Source organism: Eumetopias jubatus, unplaced genomic scaffold (genome assembly GCF_037043125.1).
Source record: "Eumetopias jubatus isolate StellerSeaLion01/CBP00866 unplaced genomic scaffold, mEumJub1_p1.0 scaffold_3, whole genome shotgun sequence".
Classification (NCBI taxonomy): Eukaryota; Metazoa; Chordata; class Mammalia; order Carnivora; family Otariidae; genus Eumetopias; species Eumetopias jubatus.
Genome location: NW_028274809.1, coordinates 142,076,273 through 142,099,609, shown reverse-complemented (window position 1 = coordinate 142,099,609; position 23,337 = coordinate 142,076,273). Strand labels below are relative to the sequence as shown.

The 23,337-nt window shown below is 38.1% G+C and overlaps 1 protein-coding gene across 3 annotated transcripts in view; it reads right to left on the bottom strand.

Annotated features, from left to right (window-relative positions):
* The window catches only part of VWA8 (von Willebrand factor A domain containing 8), a 338,064-nt gene that overhangs the window by 274,477 nt on the left and 40,250 nt on the right, over window positions 1-23,337 (bottom strand). For all 3 annotated transcript variants that reach the window (XR_003609736.2, XM_028105773.2, XM_028105791.2), the window contains exons 3-8: window positions 22,823-22,953; window positions 19,734-19,844; window positions 6,421-6,588; window positions 1,963-2,127; window positions 1,812-1,861; window positions 565-673 (exon numbers count right to left, since the gene is read on the bottom strand). Coding sequence is in view for 2 of the 3 variants with exons in the window: in XM_028105773.2 (XP_027961574.2) it covers window positions 565-673; window positions 1,812-1,861; window positions 1,963-2,127; window positions 6,421-6,588; window positions 19,734-19,844; window positions 22,823-22,953 (734 nt within the window). In the remaining variant the exon portion in view is untranslated. The remainder of the gene's footprint in view (window positions 1-564; window positions 674-1,811; window positions 1,862-1,962; window positions 2,128-6,420; window positions 6,589-19,733; window positions 19,845-22,822; window positions 22,954-23,337) is intronic.

Here is a 23,337-nt window from a genome sequence, read left to right as displayed (position 1 = left end):
GCTCCACCAAACCCCTCAGATCTGTTCTTACCCTTTCTGAGCCTCTCACCTTTCCCTTTCAACAGCCAGCGGTAGCAGGGCTTTTAAAGAAGACTGCTCTTGAACTCCTGAAGCCAGCTTGCTACAGGCCGAAAGAGCAGCTAGCGCCTGGGAATCAGTGTCCCTCGCGATGAGCACTGGGCAATGACTGCTGGTGGCCGAGTGTGAAAGCCCCAGCTCCTGGCCTCAGGCTGAGGCAGGTGTGAGGCACAGCCTACAGGCAATACGCCTCTCGCAGCTCTTCATGCCTCTGCGGGCTGAGTCCTCCCTCCCTCTGTGGGACTTTTACCTGAGCTACATGTCTGCTTTCCCCCCCCACAACACAAAGCTGGAAGCTCTTTAAGGGCTCAGAACACATGGCTGGTCTCTGTCGTTTACTGCGCTGGAGCCAATTAATCTCAGGTCTCGTAATATTTATAGAAGAATAGGACAAGGCAAACTGAAGTGATTAATCCCCAAGGATTAACTTTTAAATGTTCTTTCCCACATTTGGGTATACAAGTCATTAATTTATTTTATACATACCAGGATTTGAACTGCAGCTGGTAAACTATCTAAAGGAAAATCTGGAAGTCCAAGAGTAGAAGATTCTTGGGAACAGAGAGTGGTGGCAAAGGACAGGAGCTGAGAAATTCTAGGGAAAAAAAATTAAGTGATGTTAAATGTTATTCTAATAGTTTTAATACATAAAATGTATTCGTTTTTTGAATATAAAACAGCTGAGCCAATTTAATTAATCTAAAAGATGATATTTGCTATTAAATTCTCAAGAAACAACAGCTTCATATTATAATATTCCATTTGAAACTCAGAAGCTGGGGCACCTGGGTGGCTCAGCCAGTTGAGTGTCTGCTTTCAGCTTGGGTCATGGTCCCAGGGTCCTGGGATCGAGCCCCATGTGTGGCTCCCTGCTCAGTGGGGAGTCTGCTTCTCCCTCTCCCTCTGCTGCTCTCTCTCTCTCTCTCTCTCTCAAATAATAAAATCTTTTAAAAATAAATAAAACTCAGAAGCTGATTAAATACACAGATATATTTCTTTTTTTAAAGATTTTTAAAAAACTGATTTACTTAAGAGAGCAAGTGAGCACGAGTTGGGGGGGGCAGAGGGAGAAGTAGGCTCCCCACTGAGCAGAGAGCCCAACACGGGACTCGATCCCAAGACCCAAGGATCATGACCTGAGCGGAAGGCAGACGCCTAACTGGATGAGCCACCCAGGCGCCCCTATATTTCTAAAATATGACAATATGTGAGGTTTTTCACAACCTGGCCCACATTTATCCTGCCAGTCCCCCCTCTGACCTTTCTCAATCCAAACCTGAATTCCAGCTACCTGAACTTTTTATAGCCTCAAGAACAAGGTGTACACTCTCATGTCCCATGCTCATAAAAATAACTTCTTCGAATTCCTTACTTCCATTCTTTATCTGGCAAAAGTGTACTCGTTCTTCAGGACCCACCTCAAATGCTGACGCCTTTTTGAAATTATGACCCTTACTATACAATATTAAACTAATGTATTCCCATATCTTTAAACTATCAGATCTTGAGTTTCTTGCCTCCAAGGATCATGTCTTATTAACTTTATCATCAGCATTTACCAAAACTACTGAAAAATTCTTCAAAGAATAGTTGTTGAATGGACGAATTAATCAATCAATGGGCAAAACAAATAAACAAATTCAATGTTAAGTGTCCAGATATTTATATAAATGTCTCCGTGTGTGTGTGTGCGTGTGTGTGTGTGTGTATGTGTGTGTAGCTGAAATACTTACTTCTCAGCAGGAACACTGGCTCCAACGGAATATAACAGTTTAAGTTGGTCCTAAAATAACAGAAACATATCAAATCATAGTAACGTTTTTACAGTAACCAAATATAAGTAGAAACACTGCTTAAAAATAAACTGTCCTTGTTCATACTTACCTTAAAGGGTAGATAATAAATATCTCTGGCCTGAAATCGAGAACGGAGAGGGGGGTCTAATGGATTCCCAGAGTACTTAGGCACTGGCAAGCCCAATGCAATGACTCGGAAGTTTTCACTAACCCGAACAATCTTCCAAGCATCCAACTCTGTTCTGGTATGAGCCTGAAAGAAAGAGATCAAAACTTAGAGCATCAATGATGCAGATTACAACAGCAAGAGCTGCCAGGCTAAGGAATTTAGGCCCTGATTGCTGAGTAAATTGTATTTGAGAACCACCTCAAAACCAAACCGTCAAGGAAGGAAGCAAAGTGAAATCAGGATCAGGGCACCAGGGAAGGCTCCCAACATGAAGAATGGTGTTGAATGGAGAAGCAGCTAACACATCAAGGAACAAAGGCAATGTGGGTCAGATCTCTAAGCTGCAGTCATTAACTCAGAGAAACTGGGTGAGGAGGGTAAGGAAAACATACTGATTCAGATCAGAGAACGTAAAAAGGTAGTCCTAGAGGTAGAGCAGAGACTGCCCATGGACCTCAAATTGACATTTATGTTTATGAGTCTACTTCTGCCAAGGTGTATTAATAGTTACAACTAACATGTATTGAAAACTCACTACATGGTTAAGTACTTTCGATGAATTTTGCTCATTTAACTTTTACCAGAATGCAAATAAACATTTATTTACTTTTTAGGGATGAACAAACTTATGTTCAAAGGAATTATATAACTTGCCCATGGTCCTGCAACTAGCATCTGGTGGAGTTGAGACTGCAAACAGTACAGGGCTTGGCGTTATAAACCCTGGCTCCAGCACTGGGCGTAAACTCTAATGAAGTGGCCAAGAGTATGTTATTATACCCTCTGACCCTCGGCTTTGTCATCGATAAAATGGGAACAGTATCACCAACATTCCTGTGCCTATTAGGAAAACTAAACACAACAGTGTATGTGAAAGCAACTGGTCCACAGTAGGCACCTGTTAGCTGTCATTCCTTCTCTCTCTGCCCGACCCTATCAATGGCTCTTCACTGTCCTCAGATGTATAGCTTACAAAGCTTCTATGAACGTGCACATCCTCAGCTTTCAGCATACCTTCAGGGGATGCAACCCATAGAACAGTGTAGAAGCTCTTCACATGACATTCAAGGACCTTCCTGCTTGATTCATGTCCCATTCTCCCAGGCTCAGCAGGCACTGCACACCCACCCCTCAGCCTACCTTCCCTGACCCTGTGCTCCAGGCCCATCTCACAACTGTGGCTCTCCAGACACGTCATGCTGCTTCACCAACGCTGCTCCACTTGCTTGAAACACCCTTTCCACTGTGCACAGCATAAACACAGACATCATTTCAAGCTTAGCACAAACAACATCATCACTTTCTAATCCCTCCCTCCATCGGAACCAGTTTTGTACCCCTCCACTGTATCCTATGCAAGCTGTTATCATTAAACATGTGTGCACTGACTTCTGTTCATTACCACTTCATGCTGAATCCAAGCTCCTGAGAGGACTCATTATCTCTTAAATATAATAGGACAAACGTCTGTTGACTGTCTGAAATCATTTAAAAACATAATGAACAACTATTTTAAGCATAACCAAAATTATGACCTTACTGTCTTTTTTTTTTAAGATACAGAGAAGGAGCATGAGCAGGGGGACAGGCAGAGGGAGAGAGAGAAGCAGACAGCCCACTGAGCCAGGAGCCCGACGTGGGGCTCGATCCCAGGACCTGGAGATCATGACCTGAGCCGAAGGCAGACACTTAACCACCTGAGCCACCCAGGCGCCCCAACCCCACTTTCATTAACAGGACTAACAGTGATGCTATGTCACCATGCACTGGAAAACAAGAGTCAGGACCTAGCTCTGCCTGAGAAACCAACAGCATCATCTTCAGAGAGCTGAATAGTTTTCTTTTCCACTTACCAAAAAATGATCATCAGGATATAAATAAAATTTATACAAACTGATTGTATCTGTTTCCATAATAACAAAATTCTACTAAAATCACCTCTATGAAACCATTAAAATTTTGAGGTATTCAAATTTAGCATATTGAATCTCACAAGAAATAAGTGGGACTGAAATTATGGTGTTGAAATCCTTTTATCATAGAAATTGTCTTGAGGTAGTGGTGCTTTGTGAAGGAATCTTGCCTATATTCTCTGAGGTTCTTATGAGACAGATGCTATGAATATAGAAATGACATTTATCAAAGAAAACTAAGCATGTATACTGACACTTACATTGGGAAAAAACAATGTAGTACGCCCTTCTCAATAACAAAGACTCCTTGTATACTAAAACCCTCTTGACCCCATATCTCAAATTCTTATCCAAAGTAATATGGTTCAATAACTTTGCATAAAATTCCAACACAGATAAAGAATATATCAAACTTCTTGTTGTGAAGTAACTACTATACTTAAAATATATATCCCATATCTGAGTATTCTCTTCCAAATCATTTACTAAAAATAGCAAATAACTAAATAACTATATAGGAGCCAATAATAGTTCTTTTGTAATCAGAAAGTATCTAAGGAGAAAATGTTCTGCATAACATTGACCTACTTCAAAAATAATAACTATAAATTACTATTCTTATATTTATTTAAATTCATATTATTTATAAAATATTAATTAAAATTTAAAATAAGTTTAAATAAATGAATAATAGACATGTCTTTCATTTCAGTAAATTAACTCTAACAATACAAATGAATGAATTTAACTTTTCTTACTGATTAAATCCTCAATTATCCTCTTCTAATTACATTAGTATGATGTCATCTTCGGATAGATCCAAAACCAGACTATACCTCACAGTGAAAACACCATCTAGAGACTCCTATAAACAGTAAAGAAACAGACTGCTAAAAGGGTAGCAAGACAGGTTTCTGAGAAAAAACTCACACAGCAGGAATCAGAAAGAGCTATTTCTGGTCCTGCCAGACATGGAGCACCAGTTCAATCAGACCCTCTGGTGTCAACATCTATTATGTAGAGCCTAGTGTGTCCTGGGCTTGCATCAGTTCTTGAGCAATTTGTAACCAACTTGGGGCAGTAAAATTAGCACACATGCATCTCTACCACACAAGCATCAGAGAGACTCTTAATCCTAGAATGCAGAGGCAGAGCCATCAATCCCTGGAACTCTGGGTTAGCCGGACAGCTCCAGTGTAGCATGGACGGCGCTGAATGGGCAACGGTTGTCTTCTCGTCCTTTTGTGACATTACATGAACCCCTTCCCCAAAGCCTCTGAAGGGCCCCACACTCCTTACTGTGGTCCTCTTTCTGTCAGCTTGCATCACAGCATTTAAAGATTTTATTGCACTGATTCATTCATTCAACAAATAGTTACCAAGCAGCCACCAAGTGCCAGGCACTGCTCTAAGACCTTGAGATACCACTGGCGACAAAAATCCCTGCCCTCGTGAAAGGTGGAATCTAGCGGAGGGAGGCAGCGAATAAACTAAAAACAGAGCAAGGAAATAATTCCTGTAGGATGTTAGAAGACTACGGAATAAACAGAGCAGAGTCAGGGAGCATGAGGGCAGAGGGGACACTGCAATGTCAAATAGGAGGGTGAAAACATAACACTGGAGCAAAGACTTGAAGGAGTATAGAAGCCTGGCAGGTATCTGGGAGAAAACCATTCTGGAAGAGCAAAGGGACTTGCAAAGCACTAAGAGAATGCCCCCCCAGCGGGTTTAAGGTATAGTAAAGGGAACACTACCAGCTGCAGTAGGAATAAAAAGGACAGCGGAAGAGAAGGCCAAAGAGACAGGAGGAGCCCAGGTCAGACAAGACCTATTTTCCACTGGAAGGCCTTTGGGTTTTATAGTGAGGACAGGGTTTCAAACAGAGGTCTGATCCAGTCCACCCCATGTTTTAAAGTGATCACAGACAGCTGCAAGGCAGCCAGAATGGATTCAGGGATTGTTCGGAGGCTCTTTAAACAACTCAGGCATCAGATCCAGGCAGCTTGGGCCATCTGAGTATCTTTTAAATATCTTACTCATTTCTGTCTATATCTACTGGATTTTGAGCTTCTGGAGGCCAAGAACTACACTCTGTTCAGCTTTGTTTTCTCTGCACCGTCGAGAAGCCATTAGACTTTCAGTACACGGTTGTTGGGAGATAGAGAAGGAAGATAGGAAAGGAGGGAGAAAGAGAAGAGAGAATTAAAAGGAGGGGAAAAAAAGAGAAACTAATAGTTCTTACACTGGCCAAAGGGGGGAAAAAAAAATCTGAGAGGTCTTCTAACAGGATCTGCAAACTGAAGAATGTGTAAAACTGCAAGCTCATGACTGAAGTGCAGCAATCTGCCACAGATATGAGCCACCTGAACGCTGTCCTCATTCCCATACAATCCTGTCGCACCAAAAATAGCACCACCCACAGCTCAGGAGCCAAGACAAAGGAGCTGGATTTTTCTTTTCTTACTTGGAGAAGTTTGTCATAGCGCTCTGAAGACATTAGGAAGCGTCCATCCTCAAGCTGCATTTCCCTGTTTTCCAGCAAGTTGTTCAAAACGGGCAGAACATTCCTCTCCGCCTTTTCCAAGCCTTCCAAAACGAGGGTTCTGCCTTCTGTGGCTGCACGGACCGCGCACTATTTCCAAGAAACAAAAGCAATATGAGACTATGGAAGATGCCAGAGCATGGCCTAATTTTGCTTGTAACGCAAGCAGGTGAAGAAGTAAGAGGTCAATGCATAATGCAACCCGCTGATGATTAGTAACTTCACAGTCTAGTTTATTAGAATTTGTTGTGTGCCTATTTAGAAAAAGAATGCTTGCAACATACATAACAAAGACCAAATAAATACGCTTAATATAAAAAGAATTTTTCAGATTAATAAATATCACTATGAAATGCAAATGAGCATAATAAAATATTTTCCATTTCACTGGTTAACAAAGAGCTGCAAGGTAAAACAAGACATTTTTAGAATTTTAAATTGGCAAAGATTAAAAAAGAATGATAATACCCAGTGTTGGTACGGTTAAGAGGAAATGCATTTTCATTCATGGTTGGTCTATGTGCAAAATGACAACCTTATGGAGAATAATTTGGCAAGGTATATTGTTTTAAAGATTTATTTATTTGACAGAGAGAGCAAGAGAGCAAAAGCAGGGGGAACAGTAGAGGGAGAGGGAGAAGCAGGCTCCCCGCCAAGCAGGGAGCCTGATGTGGGGCTTGATCCCAGGACTCTGGGATCATGACCTGAGCCGAAGGCAGACACATAACCATCTGAGCCACCCAGGTGCCCCTGGCAAGATATTTTTAAAAATTTAAATGGCTATGTTCATTAATCCAGCAATTCTGTTTCAAGGAATTTACCTTAAGGGAATAGTCAGGAAAATGTACAGTGATACATGAAAAGATTTATAATTACCAAAAAAAAAAAAAAAACCAAAACCCCCAAATGGCAGTCTAGATGATTGGGAAAATATACCATAATAAATCAGTATGATGGACTACTACATAGCTATCAAAAATAATGATATAGCCCTATCTTTACTAGGACTACACCATTTCTCACCTGATTACTAAACCCCAAGTAAATATGCTGCTTCTTTTAAGAACCTTGTTATAAAAAGTACTTAATTCATGAGTCCATGGGATGGGTTGGGGAAGACGATGACAGTGCTCTAGAGATGGGACATTTGCTCCTCCCATCAGCTCTATTACAAATCTGTGATAAAACGTGAGGAGAAGCCACTACAAATTCGCACTGGTCAACCTCAGCTGAATTGTCACTACTATTTTTTTTTTAAGATTTTATTTATTCATTTGAGACACCGAGATACAGGGAGAGAGAGAGCATGAGCAGGGGGAGAGGCAGAGGAAGAGGGAGAAGCAGGCTCCCCACTGAGCCAGGAGCCCGATGTGGGGCTCAATCCCAGAACCCTGGGATCATGACCTGAGCCAAAGGCAGACGCTTAACCATCTGAGCCACCCAGGCGCCCCTCGTAACTACTACTTAGAAAATATTTTCTTCATTTCTTATAGAAGTTATTGCCAAGACAAGCTTCCAGTCTTCTTCAAGTACCTTGTCCAGTACTTTACCATGATAATTAGTCATGGAATTGTGATTCCATGATTTTTCTTCACTCCAGCACACAACCCCTCTGTGTCTTCCCTACTCTGATTTCTGTCTTTGACACTCACTCCTCCTGTCCCTCCAAGACCAGCCCTTTCTGTCTTGAGCTTAGTGGCAACCCACCCAACCTCTTCCAAAATCTTCCATCAACTATACCACCTCTTAATTGCACTTTCAACTTCCTTCTCTTCTACAAACATTGTCTGTACTTTAGGAAAACCTATAGTCTCCTGATACTTCTTAACATCCTCTCTTTATCTTCAAACCCCATGAGGAATAGTCCCATACACACTGCCTCTAGGAAGCCTCCATCACCCTTATTTTACTGAAACTGCTCACCTGCAAGCACCAAAAATCAAAGAGCCAAATACCAGGTATTTTCTTGATCTTCATGTTCTCCTTTCCTCCCATCCTCTTCCCTTGATCCTCTCTTGTGCTTCATCTTCTATCTTAGATATTTACCAAGTAGGTTTTCCCTCTGGCTTTCCCCAAACCTTCCTCTGACTCTTGTCCTCTTAAAAAAAAAAAAAAAAAAAAAAAAAGCAAGAGCAAGCAATTCCTAAGGTTCTACCCTTAACCTTTCCCCTCCTCTTCTCTCACTTGTTATTTCATTGGCAAAGCTCTAACCCACTCCCATAAATCCTCACTTGTTCACTGAGTAGCCATTATATGGCAGGTGCTATGTTATGTGCTACATTAAGTAAACAGCAACAATAACAATAAACATTTTTTTTACTTTCTTTGTCTCATCTTTCTTGAGAAACATACTATGTGACCCTGACCCTCCTCCTGATCTCCATACTCCCATTTCCAAATACCTTTTTAACATCTTCATAGAGGTGTTCAAACTCAACATGCTGAATTAAATATGACTTCTTTCCAAGCCAGGCCCTCTTCCTGATGGCGATTTCAATTAAAGTCTCACTGATTCTCCTGACACGCAGAATTCAGTCCTTTTAATTCCTCAAACAATGCAAGTGTAACCTCTAAATAGTCCATGCATCCATCACCCTTCCATCCTCACACCACCATCTCAAACAAGAGCCTTCCTTCACTCCCTGTTCATTTTACTGAGTCAATTGGAACAGGCACCATATCTCCATATCTCTCCTTCTCAGTTGTGCTCAAGATGATCATATTTTACCTCCTGGAACTTAAGAGACTGAATCATGCCATCTGAAAAGTCTATTTCAATAATGAGATCTATGATTATACAATTTACCTCAACATGATTATTATTTTTTTAAATCCCAAGCTTTTTTCTTATTATTTATTTATACACCATTTGAGGGGCAATGAGAGTGGATGCTTTATAGTGCAAATGGATCCAAAGATAAGAATATAATAAGAGGAATATAAATTTATAAGAGTGGTATGTTTTTTAGAAAAAAAGAATGAAAAATAAAATCATACAAAGGATCACCGAAGATTTTTAACTTTCTTCCCGATTTGCCCTTTGGATACAGAGTTACAGACCCAGTACATACATGTAAATTAAAAATTTTAAAGGCAGGCAAGAATACTGGCTAAAAGGAGAAAACCTTAAGAAGACACTTTTTAGTAACAATATCTGAATCGCTGAATTTACAGAAATAATACTAGTTACTAATTCAGCATCACCTTGCTTCCTGATTGTTCCTAAAAATAGTCTATAAAAGTAAGAAAGTACAAAGTATGAAAATACTTTAACCAGTACTGTCAAACTTTATTAATGCAATCTCATCACCTTTGTAAAGAAGAATGTTAAAAACAACTACATAGGGGCACCTGGGTGGCTCAGATGGTTAAGCATCTGCCTTCGGCTCAGGTCATGATCCTGGGGTCCTGGAATCGAGCCCCATGTCCAGCTCCTGGCTCAGCAGGGAGCCTGCTTCTCCCTCTGCCTCTCCCCCTGCTTGTGCTCTCTCTCTATCTCTGTGTCTCGAATGAATAAATAAAATCTTTGAAAAAACAACAACAACTACATAGCAAATCCATTAAGTACTCGAATATATCAACAGCATATGGTACCATGTGATAAGTCTCAGACCCAAACATCCTACCCTGCCTGCATCGATGCCCTCTTTGCCCTCTGTTTGCTCAGCCCGTTAAGTGTGGAGCTACAATGCTGAAGTTCTCCTAGTTCTCCCATATGCCTGTTTCATCTCCCCAGCAAGATTCTCAGGTCCTCAAGGGGTGAGAACCCTGCCTTTTATGTCATTCCCAGTGCAAAACTGGCTCACAAAAGGCTTTTAGTGTTTATGGAATAAAAATGTAACCACTCAGTTAAAAGATGCTGTTATGTAAGTTTAGGAGAATTTTTATATGAAGGATAATAGTTATCTATGCCCACACCTGTTATGAGAAGAGAACAGAACAAGTTTAACTGTCAGCATGAATGATTTAGGCTACATAGTTAAAAAATTTTTTATGCGGACTTTTAAATAAAGTAATGGTGGTATACTTTTTCTCTTGAAATCTTAAAGAAAGAAGGGAGCAACGCATACATATTTTATGTGAAGTGAATACTTGTGATTGTTACTCAAAGTAGAAATTACATCAACCATAAGGATCATTTCCTGCCCTTCAAGCTATAGAACTTCCAGAGACCTAATTTTCTCAAACAGAAATCAGAAAAAAATGCAGCAAGATCCTTCTGGAAAAGCCGTATCAGTTTTTGGGTTTTTTTTTAAGATTTTATTTATTTGACAGAGAGATAGAGAGGGAGCACAAGTAGGCAGAGTGGCAGGCAGAGGGAGAGGGAGAAGCAGGCTCTCCATTGAGCAAGGGAGTCAGATGTGGGGCTCGATCCCAGGACTCCAGGATCATGACCTGAGCCGAAGGCAGCCGCTTAACCGACTGAGCCACCCAGGTGCCCCAACCATATCAGTTTTAACAACCCAACACATAGGCATGAAGGGTTTCAAGATAAAGGAGGCTGCATGACCTAAAAATCAAAAACTGTCTAAGCCCCTGTTCTAGATTTGCTTCTGATTTGATAAAAGACCTTAGGCAAACAATTAATCTGGAGGTCTGTGTCCTCATTTATTAAATGAGAATATCCTCAAGGGGTATTGTACAGTGTCACTGTTTATGAAAAGAAAGCAGTACTGGAAATGCAATTTAAAGCTATCGTACCTATTAAAATAGAAATTATTGTTGATGAAAATAGATTCCAAATAACCTTGAAAGACTCAGAATGGCTACAGTATAACAGCACTGAGGAAGCCAAAGAAAAATGAAAATAATTAGATTTTAAGTTCTTTATTTTAAAATATCAGAATAGGATCAGACTGACTTTTCTTTGCTCTACCACTTACCTGCTATGGGTAATTTAGGCTAGTCACTTCACCTCTCTGAGCTTCCATTTCTTTCTAAAGCCACACTATTTATGGTGCTTATCTCCCAGATTATGGTGAAGATTACCCAAGATAACCTCTGGCTCATAGTAAACCTTTACAAAATGATTCGCTATTACATTATCAATACTATCATCCTGCAGTCATGGTGGCCACCACCACCACCACCATCATCATCATCATCATCGCTCTTTCAGGGAAACAGCATTATGATACAAAGAACCTAAACTTTGGAATTGGACAGATCCTGGTTCAAATTCCACCTCTCCTATTTATCAGTTGTATGATCATGGCCCTCTAAGACTCAGTTACTTTACCTATAAGATGGAGAAGTCATCTCCCTCCTAAGATGTTTTGAGGATTAGATGCAATCACATAAAGCCCCTAGCACAACAGAGGTCTCAATAAAAGTTGTTCTTATGCCTTGATTTTTAAATTTATTTTAAATTCCAGTACAGTTAACCTATAGTGTTATATTATGTGCCCTGATTTTTCAAATGAATTATGTAAATCTGTCAAACAGTTAACATTATATGAGTACACAAGAGTTGGCCTGAGCACTCAAGATGGCAACATGGTAAGGAGCCAAGGCCTGAGTTCTGACTAACACAGAGGCCAAAATAAACAGAGAGACCTTCTCCAACTGTTCAAGTGACAATTAGAACGTATTATTAACAATACAGCTGTAAAGGGTCTGGTGCAAGTAAAAGAATTCAGCCACTCTCAACAGCCTTTTGTCTACAGGTGATGCTTTCCAAATTCCAAATACTTAATTTATCAATGAACTTCTGAAATACAACTTTGTAATTTTAACAGTGGTTACATGTAGAAAGTAGCTTCAGCATCCACAAATAGGATTAAGTTTAAAAGTAAATGTTTTTCCCTATTTGGTAAAATAAGTAAAATTCATTTTGACAAAATAGAGATCTTATTTTCTGATCAATAGCATTGTTATTCAATTTATTAGGAGTTGCTTTTGATGCCCTATAATATTTAAGCAGTGTATTAAAAAAAGGTTAATCCTTGTTTTTTTCTATTAATAAGAGAGAATCAAGAATAATCCCAAACAGGGGGCTCCTGGGTGGCTCAGTGGATAAAGTGTCAGCCTTTGGCTCAGGTCATCATCTCAGAGTCCTGGGAACAAGCCAGGCCTCAGGTTCCCTGCTCAGCAGGGAGTCTGCTTCTCCCTCTTCCTCTGCCTCCCTCCCTCTGCCCTTTCCTCCCTGCTTGTGTACACTCTTTCTCTCTCTCTCAAATAAATAAATAAAATCTAAAAAAAAAAGGGGGGGAATAATCCCAAACAGAAGAGAAGACATTAAATTCTATATAATTGTTTAAAGTGCATTTTTATGCTTAACATTAAATATGTATATCACAACTATGGAAGTGCACAGTATTGTGTCAAACAAATGAACAATATTCTAATGTGAAAAGCTTAGGAAAAGCTAAAGAAAATCATCTGAACTTCCCCATCCTGGCTTTCTACTCCCCAAATCATCTTCAGTGTCTCCTCTCAGTAAGACATTAAAGCCGAAATGTAATTTATTTGTGGCTTAGTTAATTTATAATGGCTCATACTTGAGTAATGCAAGCAATTTTCTATTGATTTAAAGTCTTCCACTCCAGCTCTTTGGAGTCACATGGCAATAAAACAGGATTAATAAAGAGAATGTCAACAAGTAAGGGGGGAAAAGTACATTAATAGAATTTTAAAGGGTTAGAATAACAATGATTTAGATTTTTTTTTCAGGTTATTTTGTCTTCTGAGGCAAATGAAAGGTAATATGGTAGCAAAATATCTTTTACTCTCCTTATGTCTCCATGGGTGTCAAAATACCAATCATATAAATTTTCTTATTTCTCTTCTTTAACCAATTCTTTTTTAAAAGCTTAATCTGTAATCCGCTTAGCAAGGTACCTGCATAAAAAATACTTAAATTACCTTTACATGAACAAGTGGATAAGTTTTGGCAAATATTTACATATACAAGCACAGTATAAATTTCAACACTTTCTTAACAGGCTATAACTTACTTCATCAGTACCCTTCTCCTTTTCCATATCCACTTACTTCATTGATATCTTATAGGAGCAACAGCCAATAAACATATTAAAAAGATTCAGCCTGCTTAGTAATTTTTTAATGCAAATTAAAGCCTATTACTTTGGCAAAGTACATACAAAGAAATACCCAGTGCTGTCAAGAATCAATGAGGCAATCATGCATAGGGCACTGATGAAAGCGTGAGTTAGAACACCCTTTCCGAAAAGCAATTTGACAATATACATTATTCTTGAATTATTTTTGAAAATATCTAGACCTTCTGATGAATAATTATACTTCTAGCATTCAAGTGTACAAAATACTCAGCGATTACAAGATATAAGTACAGTGATATTTATCAAAGCCTTATCTATAATAGTGAAAATTTAGAAAGAACCTAAATTACCAACAACATGGGCATGTGGATAAAATGGGAATGTTAAATAAATAATAGCACATCTATTTGATGAAATATTGCATGGACACTAAAAATTATATTTTTGAGGAATATCTAGTGTCATAGGAAGATGCTCCTGATAAAATATCAGGTTTTTAAAAAAGCAGACTATAAAACTTCATATACATGGTACATAGTTTTTGCAAAAATTATTGTACATGATTAAGTAGATATGCATATAGGCAGAACAGAAAATAATATAGAAAATATTTACACTGTCGATCTTAAAGGGGAAGATAAAAGTAATTTTTATATTCTTCCCGATGCCCTTTAGCATTTACTTTTTATACTATACTTTTTTACTATGGTTTTGTTTTCCCCCATTAAAACATAAGCTCTATGGGGTGCCTGGATGGCTCAGTCAGTTAAGCAAAGGACTCCTGGTTTCAGCTCAAGTCATGATCTCAGGGTTGTGAGACTGAGCCCCGCGTTAGGCTCAGGCAAGGCTCCGTGCTGAGCAGGGAGCCGCCTTAAGATTCTCTCTCTCCCTCTTCCTCTGCTCCTCCCCCCACCGCCCTGCACCCACTTGTGTGTGCTCTAAAAATTAATTAAAAAAATATTTTAAAAAAACAGCTCTACGATGACAGGCATCTGTTTCTTTTGCTCACCGCACCTAGACAGTGCCTGACACAGAGCAGTCATTTTTTTTTTAAAGGGTTTCTTTTTCACAGTTTTTTTTTAATTTTTTTTAAAGATTTTACTTATTCATTCATGAGAGACAGAGGGGGAGAGAGAGAGAGAGAGAGAGAAGCAGAGGGAGAAGCAGGCTCCCAAGGAGCAGGGAGCCCGATGCGGGACTCGATCCCAGGACCCTGGGATCATGACCTGAGCCGAAGGCAGACGCTTAATCATCTGAGCCACCCAGGCGCCCAGAGAGCAGTCATTTTGATAAATATTTAAGAAATTCTCTCTACATATAGTGTGTGTGTATATATATGTATATATATACACACACACATATCTGTAAAAAACATTTATGATATTAATAAACACATATATCTATAAAAAGCACTTATATTAATCAGAAAAAAATAAACATTATTTTAAAAGAAAATACAAATTCCCTACTATAGAATTACTAACCTAATTCTAACCTTCAGAAGTAGCAGTTCAGTTTAACCTCTCACTTTATCATCAATCATCCTTAATCTTTCATGAAACTAAGTGAAGAGGGTGATAGTCATGACCCTCAACTCGGAATTGGGGGTTTTGCCAAGGTTTCCAGCTGAAAAGTCAATTAGTACTTACCTGAACGTCGGTCACATGCTTGCATCAGGCACACTGAACAATCCGAACTTTCTCTCCCAGCACCCACCAGATGGCCACAAGCATTTTTTTCACCTATGTTGGCCCACCTAGGTTAGAGCCATCACCTACTGGTAAATGAAGATACTGCCTCTCCCTTGATCCCAGACACCAAATTAAGAATATTTATTATTCTTATTGTTCTGTTATTATGGTTAAGAATATTAAACAAATAAAAAAAATTTCCAAATAAAATAAAGACCTTTCAATCTAACAAACATATGACCAGCTGGTAATCAATTGGCAACTTCATCTATCTAGAATTCCGACGGGAATTACTCATTCGGATGACTCATTCTGATGACTCAAAATAGATGTCAAAAAGATAAATACCTTTTCCACTGGAGGGTCCCCTGGTCTTATCCAGAACCTATTTATTCTTAATTTACTTAAAATTTTAACAAGATTGATTATCCAAAGGAGAAATCTATCATCAAATGTAAGTGCCAATCATCTTCCAGACAGTTTTTAGGTGCCAGAGATAAACAAGGAAGTTACATTCTGAGAGGGAATGCAGACAATTAAACATGGAAACACAGAAATAATAAGGTAAATTCAGATAGTGATAGGTACTCTGAAGATCACATTGTATAATATGATAGCACTGTATATGTGGAAGGGGGGGTGGGCATCATCAGTGATTACTAAAACATTCTGAGAATTTATAATCTGAATGATGAGGAGGCAGGACTATACAGATCTGGGAGAAGCTTGTACCAGACAGAGGAAATATTAAATACAAAGGCTCTGAGGCTGGAAAGCATTAGATCTATTTTTAAGAGAACAAGGCCATGTAGCAAGAGCCTGAAAAGCAAGGGAAAGAGGAAAAGGAGCTGAGGTAGACAATATCAGGTCCTGTAGAGTATTGTAGGCCGTATTAAAGGGTTTGGATTTTATTCTGGTCATGACAGGATTGCGTGGGTGTAAGCAAGGAACTGTTAGGATCTGATTATGAACAAATAATAAAGAATATTAAGAGAAGAAAAAATATGAAAATCAGATATAATCTCAACAAATAGTCTGAAGTAACTTAGGAAAAGGACCAATGTTCCTATGCCACAATCACAGGCTCGGAAGGTGTCTGTGCATTACATTCCAAATAATGGATGTTCATCTTAACAAGCAGAATTTGCCAAGAAAACATGAAGTATAAGGTATTACCATACATTTATAATAGTACTTTAAATATTTTATAAACTGGTATCATCCAGAAATATGCTTTTTAGAATGGCAGGCAGAGTATATTACACAGTGTAATCTGAATAATTTACTTTATGTTTCAAGAAATACAAAGTTTTAAGGTGCCTTTAAAATGATAAACATTATAAAAGTCCACTTTCTCTTCTTCACTATTTGCATTGTAACAATCAATCCAGATATAAGATACATTCAAAAAATATGTTTTTAAATCCACACTCTACCAAACAGCCAGTTCTTTTGGCATCATTAAAGCTATTCCCATCTGGGCGCCTGGGTGGCTCAGTCGGTTAAGCGTCTGTTCCCAGCTCAGGTCATGATCCCAGGGTCCTGGGATCAAGTCCTGCATCAGGCTCTTTGCTCAGCGGGGAGTCTGCTTCTTCCTCTCCACCCCCCCACGTGTGCACTCTCTCTAATTAATTAAAATCTTTTAAATAAATGAATGAATGAATCAGTCAATCAATCAATCAATCAGTTCCCATCTCCTCTCCACTCCTTGGGCCGTAGTCTCAGTTTTCTACGCTCTCTCCCCAGCTCCTTACTCTTGGCCTCACTAGATAAAGAAAAGAAGCAGGTGTTGTAAAGGTACCTTTTTTTCCCATGTGTAGTTAGAAATAATGTATAAAGTGAACCTTTGCATTATGTGAAAAGACAGATTTCTTTAAAATGTACTTCTGGGTTTCATCCACAAAGGATTCCTTTGTAATTGGAAATGTGAACTCAGATTTTCTCATTACAAGGTGCTTAGTGTGATCACCATCCTTTAAGGTGGTGACTGCCAACTCTCCCCATCTTAAGTACATTTTTGCTTTTGTAACTAATAAGTAATCTATAAGATAATGTGAATATCCTGGTCTCCAAATATTCTTTCACTCAGTGGTTTCTTACACTTACAATAACTTGACCCTTGAATAACACATTTGAACTGGATGGGTCCACTTATATGCAGATATTTTTTCAATATAGTGCAGTACTATAAATGTGTTTTATTTGTGATGCTCCTAATAACATTTTCTTTTTTCTAGCTTAGGTTAAGAATATAGTATATAATACATATAATATGCAAAATACAGTAATCAACTGTTTGTTATTGGTAAGGCTTCCAGTCAACAGTAGGCTATTGGTAGTTAAGTTTTGGGGGAACCAAAATTTATATGCAGATTTTTGACTGCTCAGGGGTCAGCAATCCTAACCCACTTATTATTCAAGGGTTAAATGTATACTCTTTTAATTATAAAGTAATAGTGTGCTCATGAGGAAGTTTCAAATTTAGAGGACTATGAAAATTCTTTCCTTGCCCCACCCCAGATGCTGGGTCACACTTCCACAGAGGTAAGCTCTGTTAATTGATCCTTGTGTATCCTTCTGGAAATTTCCAACATATACACAAACATTTACATATTTCTTTTTTTCTTTTTACCACAAATAGGATCATATTACATATGCTGTCTTGCAGTGTCATTTTTATGCTTTATCCTGGACTTCTTTCCTATAACTACATTCTTTTTAATGGCTATAGAGAATTCTCCTTATTGCTTTTTTTTAAATTTTTTTATTGTTATGTTAATCACCATATATTACATAATTTGTTTTGGTGTAGTGTTCCATGATTCATTGTTTGTTCATAACACCCAGTGCTCCATGCAGAATGTGCCCTCCTCAATACCCATCACCAAGCTAACCCATCCCCCCACCCTCCTCCCCTCCAGAAACCTCAGTTTGTTTTTCAGAGTCCATCATCTCTCCTGGTTCGTCTCCCCCTCTGACTTACTCCCCTTCATTCTTCCTCTCCTGCTATCTTCTTCTTTTTCTTTTTTCTTAAAATATGTTGCATTACTTACTGCTTTTTATTTAACTAGTTTAACTAGCTTCCTAAGTTATTATTTTTTTTAGAGAGGGAAAGAGAGACAGAAAGACAGAACCAGAGACAAGGAGAAGGCCAAAGGCAGAGGGGGAGAGAGAGAATCTCAAGCAGACTGCAGCGCAGACACCAACACGGGGCTTGATCTCACAATCCTGAGATCATGACCTGAGCCGAAATCAAGAGTCAGATGCTTAACCAACTGAGCCACGCAGGCGCCCTTCCTAAAGAGGATTACAGTTTTCACTTATAACTTTATATGATATCAAACAATGCTACAATAAATACTGTTGCACACATAACTTTGCTTGCTTTACATGAATAACCTTTGGAAGAAAAATTGCCAGAAACATAACTGCTGAGTCCAAATATATTTAATTTCTTTTCTTTTGATAGATATTGCCAAATTTTCTTTCAAAATTGCATCAACAGCAATGCTGTTTCCTCATCCCTTCTTCCCCATCAACAATGGACATGAATTGTCCATTGGGGCGCCTGGGTGGCTCAGTCGTTGGGCATCTGCCTTTGGCTCAGGTCATGATCCCAGGGTCCTGGGATTGAGCCCTGCATCAGGCTCCCTGATCCGCGGGAAGCCTGCTTCCTCCTCTCCCGCTCCCCCTGCTTGTGTTCCCTCTCTCGCTGTGTCTCTCTCTGTCAAATAAATAAATAAAATCTTTAAAAAACAAAAACAAAAACAAAACATTGGACATTAGAAGATTCTTTAGTTTTTGCTAATATGAGAGGTGAAAGAAAAACAACAGTTCATTAATGTTTTAATCTTTATTTTTGTAAACGAGAAAGCAAAGCATCTTGTCATGAATTTCTTGGACATTTGAAATCTTTCCTCTATGAGTTGCTGATTTAAGATCTCTGTCCTTTATTAAGTATTTCTAATGAAGAACAATATTTAATATTTTAAGCTATATGTCTGAAGCAATGTTCAACGAGCTTCATTATAATATTGATAAAATAAAATGATAAAATATTATCTTAGTTGGTAATCTGCACCTCCCCCGAACAAAAGCTGTAGTTCCTGGAAGTATATATTTAATTTCACTATGCTTAATACACCTTTACCTACTTGACTTTTAGATTGAGAATAATTTCTAAATATGCTAGAGAAGTTCCTGTATTAAAATCTCCTTAATTCCTTTTTAAAAATTCTTATTTCTATGTACAAGTACTAGGAAGCAATTAAAAATTAAGAAATCAGCATAGTGATCTTTAGGTAACATTTCAGAACCACTAATTTCATCTACAGTTTTTTATTTAGTGCTAAACGAAGAAGGCATTTCCAAGAACAGGAAAACCAAAAATCTAAATTAAATCTGTCTAGAGAAAGCACAATGCATTATCTCTATCACATGAGCTATCTCTTTCTACTTTAAAAAACAATTTTGCATGGACCTGGACTAAACAGTCAAGTGTAGGAGTGTGATCAGAACTTGCCTGATCAATGTAAAAAGCTGTGCCTCCTCGGATCTCTCGACGCTGTTTGAGATCGGTTTCAGTGGTGTCCCTTGACAGGGCAATGTATTCAACTTCCCTTTTGGTCAGCTCCTGTAGAGCAGAGAGTGAAATTGTTCCAATATTAAATCAAATTCCCAACATATGCTTTGGAGCCAGTTATCCAACAATGTCACTACCCTAGAAGAACATTTTAAGTCTAATTCTGAATGAAAATCCTCTGAGTCTTAGCTTTGAGAAAAATGCAAAACATTGAGCAATAATGAAAACATTCATGTATCTCTCTCTCCTCAGAGCTCTACGTTTGCTGCATCCAATAGTTTACTACTTAACAATCATTTACTTCTTAAGCAATAATAATCATAGTCAGATCTTACAAATCTTAGTATCTTTTAGAGAATTCTTTTCAAATATCATGAGTGATAACTTGCCAACTTAGTTTTTCCACAAATGATAGTCATTTCAGTAAGTAAATGTTCACCTTTTTTTTAAAGGGCATCTAAATTAATTTAGTCCATTACCCAATGTTTACCAACCATATGTGGTTCACAGGGTAAATACCAATGGGAAGGGCAACAGAAGAGGGAAGGAAAACAAACATAGCTGTTCGGGAAGGGCAAGAAGAAGGATGAGAGAAGGAGGGAAGGAGGAGACGGAGAAAAGAATCCTTTCACAGAAAACAAACACTTTTGGTTTGAAGGGGAAACCATCCAGAATTCATTTCTTTTGGAATAATTTATCCATCCCTAATGTCATTTTGCCCTGCACATGACAATTATGTACAAAAAGTTTTTAACATTATCCTTGGTTTTACAATATTGAATTAAAAACAATGATGCTCTCCAGCTGAATAAGGCATAAATATGTTGTTATTAAACAGGAAGAACAAATTAATTTACTGATGTATAAAGAAGAAAATTGAATGAGCATGCCATTCATGGTAAAAGAGGGTAAGTCCATACAACAGGATTTTTTTTCCTCTGCCTTATCTCCATGTGATGTTGATAAAAATATAGTATCATTTTCATTTTGTTTTTCTAATATATGCCTGTTCCCATGCACCCATAAATTTAAGTACGTATGGAAAGAAGAAAACATTTTAAGTAGAGAAAACACACATACAGTGGTGAAGATGTGGTGATACCAAACAATATTTTTCTAAATAAGAATGAACTGCCTGTGAAAGCACACTTTTAGACTAAAGCAGCAACTTCTCTTGTTAGTGAATACCTCCTTCTTGCTTTGGGAACACATTGCTTGTACTACTATGTCTGTTTCACTGATTGGTTGAATGTGATCACTGAAAAACCCTGTCAAAACTGGTTGACAAAGTCATACATACTCTTATTGTTAAATCGTACCAGAGTAACACCCTGAACTGCCACACCGAGAATATTATCCTCAGTCTTGACAGCTTCCTGAGATTCTTCCTCAGGCCAGACAAGCACCAAAGTCTCCCCTGCTGCTCCTTGCCAGGGATGGTCTGAGCAAGTTCACCAACAGTACTGGGAGCAGCAGATAGAGGAGACAGCAGGGGTCTGTTGAGTTTTTGGGGGCTATCTATAAAATTCCTTCTATATGAATTAAATATAAAAGAGACACAGCTATCAAATTATTTCTACTTCATTTCTCATTGGTTCAGCAGGCTTGCCCCAAAATCTCTGCCTGTAAAGACTTCACCTACTCTGGATATTACTAAGCATAGGATCTTATATCTAATGGCAACAGTACCCATTTGCAGGGTTTGCAAGGAAGCTTAGGCTAGTAAGCCTTCTTATGTGTATTTCCACATCCTAAAGCTGCCTCAGCTCTGTTTCATAATTTAAAGTTTGTGGGGTTTTTTTTTAAAGATACAGGTTTCACACTTACAGACTTATATTGCATTTTTGAACCAACAAGACTCCTGTAATCTCCCAGCCTTTCTCATTCCACATTCCTAACAAGCTTCACAGTCTTGCCAGAAACAAAATCAAAGTGAGATATTGTGGTCGTTGTAATGAACCAGGTAGAGTGGATTCTCAGTAGCTGATTTGGCATTCGTAGACAAACCACTTTTGCCTTGTTTATTAGTAAAAAAAAGGCTAATACTACAATGACCCATTATACCTCACAAGCCGGTTCTAGGAACAAATAAAAGATATGAAAGGTGTGGGCTCAAAGAAGTTAAGTTCTGATCTGCCCATTGTATTTTTATCATCATCACCCTACATGATTTTAAAAGTACCAAAATAAATCTACCACTGAAATAAAAGAGTACACAAAGCATATTTCAATAGCACAGAAATCAATTCTTTAATATCAAGTAACAAGAGGAAAGCTGAAAACAAAGTTCTTCTCTTCATCCTAAAAAATATCTTCAGACAGAACAACTTCATCTGATAGCATTCTTCCTCCCTCAATAGAACAATGCTTATTAATGCTGGCAAAGTAGGAAAAAAAGTCCTGTACAATTTTTTAAAATCTGTGTTGAGATTTTAATATTTCAATTCACAACTGTACTCAGAGAACTACAAACATTTAAGAGGATAACAGGTCAGAGAGAGGATCTGAAGTCTAGCTCCATCATTTACTAGCTGGATAAAGCTCAGTGAGCCATTTAATAAACTTGTTTTCTCATCTATTTAAAGGGAAAAAAGCATGTAACACATAAGAGATATTTTACAAACGATGGGCTTCCTTTAAAGACCATTTAACATCAAAAAGTCAAGAGAACTATTTGGCTTTTTAGAATGTGGATCTCAGATAAAAGAATATTCCCTGAATAATATAAAACTGAGTTTTGTTTTGTAATCTCAGAGTTTATGATCCTATCTGCCACTCATTGCCTGAATTTGTATTTCTATCAGAAGTTGAGAACTTTCTAGTTGCGGCAAAAATTTCCTAAAGCTATGAAAGATAAATGTACATTTGCTTCCCAGAATACTTATTCCAAACTCTTTATTAAACAGATCATCAAAATGAAAATTTTTTTCAAGGAATGAATAATCCGGATATTTTTGTAAATTCTTAATTTATTTCAGAACATCACTGATCCCAGTTCCCTTAGGAATCCCCAAGAATTGAGTGCTCACCAGGTACTGCATAGCAATAGAGCGTCGAAGAGGCCCAGGAGGTCCTATCAGAAAGACATCTTGTCCCAAAAGATCCTTCTGCATTATCCATCTTAGATGCTGAATTACAGATTGAGCCACAGAGTCTGAAACTTCAAGGGGAAAAAAAGATAAAACGAAATGCAAATCAGTCTACTACTTATAATATAAATCTCCAAGCAATCAGTGCATTTAGTATATTATATTTTAAAAAGTTTATCTATCTATGTATACACACACACACTCACCTGGTCAATTCTCACACTGCTTCACAATAAACCATTGTTATCAATGTTAAAACAGGACAAAGTTTATGATCTCATAAAGAGTCACATAATCCCACATTAAAAAGCCTTTAAGAACATTTGAATGATCACCTATAAGTGTCGCTAAAAAAATAAAAGTGACTTTCTAGGGTGATATAAGGCACTAGAATCATTACTTTATCACAATTTTATAGTCTAATGCTTTTGTTCTAATAAGGGGACATGATCAAA